At 37.6% G+C, this 9,121-nt stretch overlaps 2 protein-coding genes across 2 annotated transcripts; both read right to left on the bottom strand.

Annotated features, from left to right (window-relative positions):
* Positions 1 to 1,031: 1,031 nt before the first annotated feature.
* LOC140921766 (alpha-1A adrenergic receptor-like) lies at positions 1,032 to 1,946 on the bottom strand. The gene is made up of 2 exons (XM_073371768.1): positions 1,170 to 1,946; positions 1,032 to 1,130 (listed from the first exon to the last, which is right to left on the bottom strand). The coding sequence occupies exons 1-2, from the start codon at positions 1,944 to 1,946 to the stop codon at positions 1,032 to 1,034; spliced, it is 876 nt and encodes a 291-aa protein (XP_073227869.1).
* Positions 1,947 to 4,190: 2,244 nt separating this feature from the next.
* LOC140921167 (glutathione S-transferase-like) lies at positions 4,191 to 9,100 on the bottom strand. The gene is made up of 4 exons (XM_073371137.1): positions 8,781 to 9,100; positions 7,724 to 7,771; positions 5,611 to 5,697; positions 4,191 to 5,135 (listed from the first exon to the last, which is right to left on the bottom strand). Exons 1-4 carry the CDS (start codon positions 9,091 to 9,093, stop codon positions 4,762 to 4,764), a joined length of 822 nt encoding a protein of 273 aa, XP_073227238.1. The 5' UTR covers positions 9,094 to 9,100; the 3' UTR covers positions 4,191 to 4,761.
* Between the last annotated feature and the right edge of the window lie 21 nt (positions 9,101 to 9,121).

Below are 9,121 nucleotides of genomic sequence, written 5' to 3'. Positions count from 1 at the left end.
GGAAAAGGGTAATGAAGGCTCTGGGAACGAGATTGTCACTAACCGGCCCAATGGAAAGGATGTGTTTTCTCTTTTGGTATCTTTCCTATGATGCCCTGCATGCTCTGCGTTTCGCACTACATGACATGCACGGATGGTAGATCCTCATGAGATAAAGAACAACAAGCAGAGAGAATTATAATGCCAGCCTAACAAAGGTTTGGATCAATTTAGGCTTCTGGGAAACTGCCCACCTACCCCTCATACGAAGGCAGCGTGAACGAGAGGTTAAAGCGCTGGAATTGTAATCCGGGGGCCCCCAAGTTCAATCCCCTCCCTAATGCATTACCTTCATTATTATTAGTTCTAATAAACTGGGAACTGTCGGCAGTTTTTTCAGTCTGCGTTTTATGTTCAATGCCATATCCGTTTGGATTGCTCCGTTTTCCTGTTGTTTACTGTTAAAGCCAGAAAGGTGAAAGTGACCCTGGGAAGTGTGTGGAAATGAAACATTTTTAGTAGAAAAAACGTAAAACAAAGTTGCAGTAGCACTTGCGATTCAGGGGGCCGTTTCTCGAAAGTCCCGATAATTAACGGGCCAGGTAAGCGGTCTCCGTTTACATTAAAGATCGAGGTTCCAATAGTTTTGTATCTAGCATGATAAAACTATCAGTTAGTGAAACAAAGTGGAGTAGTTTGCTAGCCAGGACCCGCGCTCTTATTCTTTATATTTCGATTTGAATATTTGATTTCGCGCCCGAAAAGTTACCGGGACTTTCGAGAAACGGGCCCCAGATCCCGACTTTAAGTAAGTGGTATGAAGTCTTCATAAAAAACAAGAACTCAAGGTGGAAAACCTCAAGCACTTGAAGTTGGGGATTATGTGGTTCTGTACCAGAACATGGTCAATCGAAAGCTCCCTAAATGTTAAAAAGATTTAAAAGTCTAAAAACCAGTTTTTATGATGATTTCAGTGCATTTTGTTTTTATTTCCTTTGCATTTAGTTAACCGGATGCACATCTTGGCTTTTACAGAATTTATTGAATACATACTATCTCATTTCTTTTTGTCGCCAGCAGTAAATCAGAGGATTAATAAGCGAGTTTAAGTAGACAAACGTGCGAACCGTCGGCCCAATTGTTTTACGCAACTGATCATGAGTCATTTGCGCCCAAAGTTCTTCCGCTACAACTCTCAAAAAACTACTTACTAATAGCCATGCAGCGGCGGGGGTCAGACATAACAGAACAGCTCCTACTACATAGACAGTTGTCTTGAGCGCTTTTCTGTCTCTGAGAAATCTCTCTTTTTCTTCTTGCGGAAGTTGTCCGGTTTTGATCTTATTTTCATGCCGTCGCGTTTCTCTATACAAAATCACGTAAGAAACCAAAATGAAAAGAACACATGAAGTTAAAACAAGACCTGTAAAAGCGTTTGTAAATATTGTTTGGTCCGTAATAAGTGCTGCTTGTTCAAAGCAAAGACAAACGATCCAAAATGCGATCACCGCCACCTTGATGTTTCTGTTTGTGACAACGTACGGGTATCGCATTGTAAATTTGATCGCTACAAGTCTCTCCAAAGTCACCAACATCAGGTGCAGCGCGGAACAAACGTACAGGACGCGCGAGGCGAAGTTCTGGTAATAGACTGAAATGCGGAGGTAGCTGGTCATACGTAGTAGTTTCAGTGTCGTTGCCAAGATAAAGGCCGGCTGTGCTGAGAGACCATTCATGGCGTCCGTGACTGCTAAACAAGCCAACAAGATATTGGGTTTACTCTGAAGGCGTGGTCTGCTTTTCACCGCCAAAATCACCAACACGTTAAGCAAAACCGTGAAAGGACAAGTGATGCTGTTGAAGATGATGCTAATGATATAACTAGCCTTAGCTAGGGAAGATAACTCTTGGTCCACAATAGTGTTTGAAAACTTGCTGGTCAAATTTGAACTTGAAACGTTGGCCATGAGGACTAAGGGTGTTATAAGACAACTAAATTTTCAGTTATGGCTTATGTATATTCCTACCTTGATTGTTATCCTTAACTGACGATTTTGCTCCATTAGGCAAGTTTTTACCGACGGTCAATTAGTAGTTTTAAACAAACACATTTCTTTACCCACTTCAGATAATTGTAGCCCATTAAGCAAATCATGATTTTCCAGGAGAGAAAGTCTTTAATTACTTTCATACTAGAGTGTTACTTGCTAACTTATCGTCAATTTTTTCGCTCTTTATAAATTATTCCCTAACTGCTTTTCCGTCACTTCGGCCTCCAAACCTGAGTCAACTTATTGGCTTCGCTCAAAGCACCGCTCTTTCTTTAGCATCTGAATATGTACTTAAAACTACTATTTTTATTGTTTTGCACTATTAGCAGATGAAGATTTACAATATATTACTATATTACTATATCAAATGCGGTAAATGTGCGCGGTGACCAAAGTTAAGTAGGTAAAGGCGTTCCAGTTGGTCTTTGCAACATGTAAATAACTGGCGAAAACATGCACGTAAATTTACAAGGAATGGAAAAAAAAGGAAAGTGAAAATCTCACTAACATCTTTAAAATTAATAAGAAGCCATAGATAATCACCTGATAATAGTAATAATTATTAATAACAAGCAGCTGTGGCAAATAAATCAAATTACATTTAAGAAATAGATTTGATAGTAACAAGGTAGCTCGTAAAACTAAGTGGTTGTTAGATCAAAGAAAATGATGCCATTAAAAAAAGAATAAGAAGAAAAGGTTTCCTAGCGCAGAGAAAGCTCTTTGGTATATTTTCTTACACTAGCGGTAAAAAGTAAAGTTGCGCCTCCATTAAGCGGCTTCCTATTAAGCGGCCAATCATCAAAGTCCAGAAATAATTGTAAAACAGAATGGGAACTTAAACTACGTTTAAATCTCTCTTTTCTTCTTGCGGAAGATGTCCGGCTTTGATCATATTTTCATGCTGTCGCATCACGTAAGAAAGTGAAGTTGAAAATGAACACATGATATTAAAAAAAAAAACTTGTTATAAGGCGTTTCATGATTGAATCGGTTGGAATTACACGTTTAGATGATGGAGAACCGATCCAAAATTCAATCACTGCCACCTTAATGTGTTATTTGTGACAATGTAAGGGTTGTGCAAGCACGGTAAATTTGATCACTAGAAAAAAAATTCGAAGAAGGCAGACGGTAGTCTCTCCTAAGTCATCAATATTAGGTGGTGCGCTGAACAAACAAACATGACACGCGTTGTGTCGTTTTGAAGAGAGGTGAAAAATGAAAGAAATTGGTTTATTTAAAGAGCTTATGTGTCGAGCCGACGGTGAAGGCTGGTTGCGACATTAGACCACCAATGGGGTCTGTGACTTCTAGACAAGCTAGCAAAATGTTTGGTTTGGTTCAAGGGTGCGGTCTGTTTTTCACCCGCCAATGTCACCAACACGTCCTTGCTGGTCAAGTTTAAACTTCAACGTTTGACATCATGACGATAACTGATCAGGCTATGATAAGACATAATTCCTATCTTAATTTTCATTCATGCTTGATAATTTTTCTCCATTAGACAAATTTTTACTTAAGACCAAATAGTAGCTTTACACTGACAAATGCTTTTCTTTATCCACTTCAGATAATGTTTTTCAATTCCGTCGGCAATTTTTCCCATTAGAGATCAATTCATTAGTAACTTTTTAGCAAGTATGTTGCCGTGATAAGCTTTTGTCAATTGTATGTTAATTATTTTTAAACTGTTATTCCGCCACTTTGGCTGACTAGCCTTATTAAAAGTTCAAAGCACCGCTTTTCCGTCTTTTGTATCTAAAGATCTGCTCAAGACCAATTACACTAAAAGGAAATGGTTTTCCATTTTTCTGTCTTTTTAGTGTGATTCCAATTCTCGTTTACAAAGGTGGCCAAAACTAAGCGCGGAAAAGTTTGCTTACTCGAAGGAAAGAACAAGTTAAGTACGTGAATACCGTGCTTGTTTTGACTCATCGCTTTAAGAACGACTTATGTTACATGTGTACTCACATGCTAGGGTTTTTTTTTGACGGGAAAACGAAGAGGCTATGTTTTGATCTTTTCATCCACTGGCTGATAAAACAAGTGAAGAACACTTACCGAAACCATTTTTCAAGGTCATACGAAAATTGCTCTAGTTGTTTTAAGAATGATGGCATTTATAACACTAAGCGTTGAAATGTAATGACTACTGTGTACAGTGTACTCTGAAAGGGTGATTTATTTTCTACCGCTTCACACTAATGCAAAATGTAATCTTTAAAAAGCCTTAAAAGATAGATGTCCTTTAGCTAGTGACAATGACTAAACTTTAAAACTTTTTAAGACAGTGAATGGTGATCTCTCAGTAATGAATGTGGGTAATAAATTATTTATGATTGCGAAAAAGTTGCTATGGTTACATTCCGAAAAATGTACTCAGATTTAATTTTTTTTTTATGATAGTGACATTTTTAATCTTATCCTGACTCTTTGAGTCCATTGAGACTGCTTCTCAAGTCCATTAAATAAGTTAAATCATGCTAAAACTATTTACACTTGATTAATTTACAGCAAGAACCTGGCCCCAGTGAGTTGTTCAAATGCTGGATAGCGCTATGTACCGGATAGAATCCGGATAAATCACTATCCAGCGGACAAGTATTGCATTACCCATTGGATAGAAATTTATCCATGCAGAGGGTCGCTTTATCTACCCTTTGAACAACTGAGGCAAGGACAAAAGTGAAGGAGATCACTTCTCAACGGATAAACCACTCTTCTGATCTTAGAGTCTAAACGGAACTCTTCTTTCTGCTCTTAAGTACTTAGCAATCCTTGGCCGGCTTGCAAAATTCTCATAAAACGCTTTAAGCCTTGGGAAATTAGCCAATACATCTATCACTTCTGCTTGGCCATCAAAGGCTAATTTTCCGAATTCAACATAGGTGTCTAACAGATCAAATAGAACATAGTCAACCCAGGTGAGCCGTTCACTTGCAAAGTACAAGCCGTCGATGCCCTCATCGGTAGAATTAACGGGAGCAAGCTTCTCAAAGTATGACAGCCAGGTGAAGACTGTAGACTGAAGGTGCTCATCTCTCTTCTTTACAGAGAAGTTTGTACTGTAAAGAACTGGGCCAAGCTTTCCTCTTAAGTCCTCTGTGAAAAAAAGTAAATAAATAATAAAATAAATAATGCACACCATAACTTCAGCTTGGAGAGAAGAACAAGACAAACAAGATTCCCACAACAAAGGATCAGAGGTATTTGTTTTTCTTTTTTTTTTTTCAAATGAACATTCATGACTGTTATTTATGAAGTTTGATGAAGCACATAACTTTATTCTACAAATATATGTGTTTTGTATTTCTGATGTTGGACTCTCTAAAATTTTCTCTTTTCCTTAAGTTTTCCACTGTTTTATTTATTATTAAATATGACTTTGCACTGAGAAGTTTGCAGGTTGAGTTTAGGGGAAACCTATTCTGTTGCACTTTCTTGAGACACTGGGGAGAATGAGTGCTTAAAGGACAATGATATTGTAAAGGTGATATTATTTTAATACACTTTACATGTATGTTCTCTCTAATTTGCCTTAAAGCATAAGGACTATTTTTAAACTAAGCTGTTTTACCTGCACCAAAAACCAGCATTTCACAGGTATGAATATCTGAACAGTCGCAGTCTAGTCCCACAGACCGACCAATATGATGCATTATGACTGAAGAAACAAAAACAAAAAAATCAAAACAAATTAACAAAACAAAACGAGACAAAAGGCAGAAGAAAACAAAGCAAACAAACAAATTTGGTAGTGTTAAAGATTTTTTATTGGGTTTTCGAAGACATTATGTAGTTCTTTAGTCAGTAATATTTTCTTTTGTCTCTTTAGTTATACGCATTTGCAAGTAATAGATTATGTCCAATGCAAGGTTCCATCCTTTGCTTGTCCTTCAAACTGGACCTAACCAGTTTTCCACTGTGAGAGACATGACATTTTGCACTGTGAAAAAAATAATGGCCACAAAACAGTCCTTGACATGCACTGACTTTTTTGGAAACCAGGCAATGGGCTAGTAAGTGAAATACATGACTAGCCCATGAGGGCAAGCCACTGGTCCAAAAAAAGGCCCAGAAAAAATATCAGGGGGTTAGGAACCAGTCTTCTCTATTCTACTTCCTACATGGCTTCCTTTTTGTGAGTCAGTCGTACAATACTACCACAATGTTGATAGCCTGCAAAGCAGGCATAGTTTGCAGCGCCATCGAGGATTTTTTTTGGGGGGGGCGGGGGGGGAATAATACCATCCCGCCATCTTGGAAGTTAATGCTACCAGAGAATTGGGACGAGTCAAAAATTGATTTCAAGGGAGCAGACTATGATATAGATAGCAAGTCCTTTGTTTACGTTAAATGCTTATGGCAAACTACTAAATAGATATAGCATTTTAGTAAAAGAACTTCCCAAGTTGAAGAGTTTTAGAAAAGCAATTTTGTCAACTAAACTATTAAACTGGTCTAGGGACTAACTAGTAGAGGCATATTTTTACTAGCCCAGCCTAAAGTTTCACTAGCCCCAGGCTAGTGGACTAGCAATTGTATCAAACACTGTAAAATATATCCCAAAATAATGTCACTTACATCCGTGGGATAGACCATCTAGAAATTAATGGCACACAATTAAACAGAGTCGATTTTACCAAGTCTCTTGGTGTATTAATTGATGAAAATCTAACATGGAGTAATCATATCAACGCTATATCTAAAAAAATCTCTTCTGGTATTGGATCTATTAAACGAATAAGTCGCTGTGTTCCTCCTGCTACTCTACATAATATCTATCATGGGTTAGTTCAGTCACACTTCGACTATTGTAGTGTTGTTTGGGGTAACTGTGCCAAAACATTATCTGACAAATTACAGAGACTTCAAAATCATGCTGTCCGCGTCCTTACCCATTCTAGTTATGATGCTGACGCCAACCAACTGCTTAAAGAATTAGGCTGGGACAATTTAGAAGCTCGATGTCAAAAACTAAAGGCTGAGATGGTCTACAAGTCCTTAAACGGCCTCGCACCGAATTATTTGTCCTCGAAATTCATTCAACGGAGTGATGTGATTACTTCTTACAATTTGCGCGATTCTGATAATAAGCTTGCAATACCATTGCCGTGTACTAACCATTACAAAAATAGCTTTGCCTATAGTGGTGCAGTCCTCTGGAACAGTCTACCCTCAGCTGCTAGGCAAGCAACATCTCTGACTGATTCTGATTCTTAATTAATTCCGACACGGGATTCATGTAAAACAGGCTTTAATTTAGTTTACTTTTCCTTAATAGTTAGCAATATTTTAAATTATAGAATATTAATCTGTATACATAGTTTCGTATTTAAGTTGTAGCTTTATATTAAATTGTTAATGCCTGATGTATTTACCGTGTTTTTAAATAAAGATGATGATGATGATGATGATGATCTGCAGTGGCGGATCCAGGGGAGGGGCCCGGGAGGCCGTCCCCCGTCCCCCTTCACCCCCACCAATTTTTATGCCAAACTGAGACCTGATGGGCCACAAAAACTTTTGGTGGAGACCAGGCCCCCCTCTCAGGGTCTGGATGATCCCCCCCCCCCCCTACCCCCACCTAACACACACACACACCTCCTTCCCTTGTCTGGATCTGCCACTAATCTGTAGACATCATTGAAAAGTTTGATGAAATATTGTTATGGATTTGATTAACAAACCTTTGCTTTGAACAAGCTGTAATCCAGTAGAAGTTGTAATGGCTGGAACTGAAAAACAGAAATCATGATAATAATTAATATACACAACTGTAAGTATTAAATAAAATACAAAAAAATACCACACAGGTGAATCATAGTGGTAAATTTCAACCTTTATTCCAGTCATTAAATTAAAATGACAGGAATAATAAAAATGACACACAAAAAAGCTGATATTTGGAAAAATATTTTTTGATTTTTATTATTATTATAATAAATTTGTATCTTTATCATTAATTTCAGAGATACAAGTAAGGAAGGTTACATGATGACCAAATCATGGTCATCACTCATCACTTAAATCTTTACTCTGGCTGAGCGAAATCAGCCTAACTAAATTGGTCTATGTTAGATGTAATCTTCATTGTGGTTAGAACATGGTGGACAATGCCGGGTCAGGAGAATTTTCATGTAGATATTGGGGTAAAGGGATAGGGCATTATAAATGTGTTTTTAGTTACTGGTCATTAAGCCACTCTTTCATTTAATTTAGCTCTAGACACTTAGCTCCCCATCGTCTATCTCAGACTCATCCTTAGCATAAGATTAGGATACTTTTAACAGACTCATTTAAAAATTAATGAATATGTTAAGTATTCATCTTTAATAACTAATAGGAACTCTCATTTTAAGAAAAAAGTTTCGCTTGGTTTCCCTGTATACAAACATATTACCCAGTATTAATATTTTATGAGTTAAACCCTTCGGTTTAATGTCATGGCACTGAATGATTGGCCTGTATTGACGCTTTCTTTGAGCTCTCTAACCAAAGATTTGCAAATTAATGTCGAAAATACTGCATTAGAACTCGAAAAAAAAGATGAACCTCAATAGATAAAGAAAGAAAAGTTATCTGAAAAAAAAAAAGCATTTAAACTGAAAACTTGAAGACTTGAATGAAAATTTTATAAAGAATACAAAAGAAAAAAAATACGCTTTGAAAATTTGCTTAGCATATTAAGTGTACGATGTTTCTAGCCTGTTTATAATCGAATTTTGGATTGCCTTCCTTGCATACCTTGGCCAAAAGTAAACATTCCCGTTTCTATTCCTTTCTCTTTTATTCGAGGCCAATCGTTGGCAGAATAGTTTGTTTCCGCGTAAGGAATCTCGAAGTCTTCAAGCATAAGTCGAATCCCCTCAGCCCTTCCTCGAAATCCAAAGTAATGAAGCGTGACTTGTCCAATACTGACGATCGGAGAGCAGCCTCTTTTCCCATGGATAATCTGATTAATCTTGTTTAAAACGAACTGCGCTTTGCCGCTGTAGAATATAGCAGCAATCAGCGCGATTAACGCGAATGCAAGCTGCAAGCTCAACCTTTCCGCCATGTTGAATGGCTGAGAAGGCCTGGTGACA

The sequence above is a fragment of the Porites lutea genome, chromosome 12, assembly GCF_958299795.1.
Source record: "Porites lutea chromosome 12, jaPorLute2.1, whole genome shotgun sequence".
Lineage (NCBI taxonomy): Eukaryota > Metazoa > Cnidaria > Anthozoa > Scleractinia > Poritidae > Porites > Porites lutea.
The sequence above is the reverse complement of the archived record's forward strand: the minus strand, read 5'-3'. Positions and strand labels throughout refer to the sequence as shown.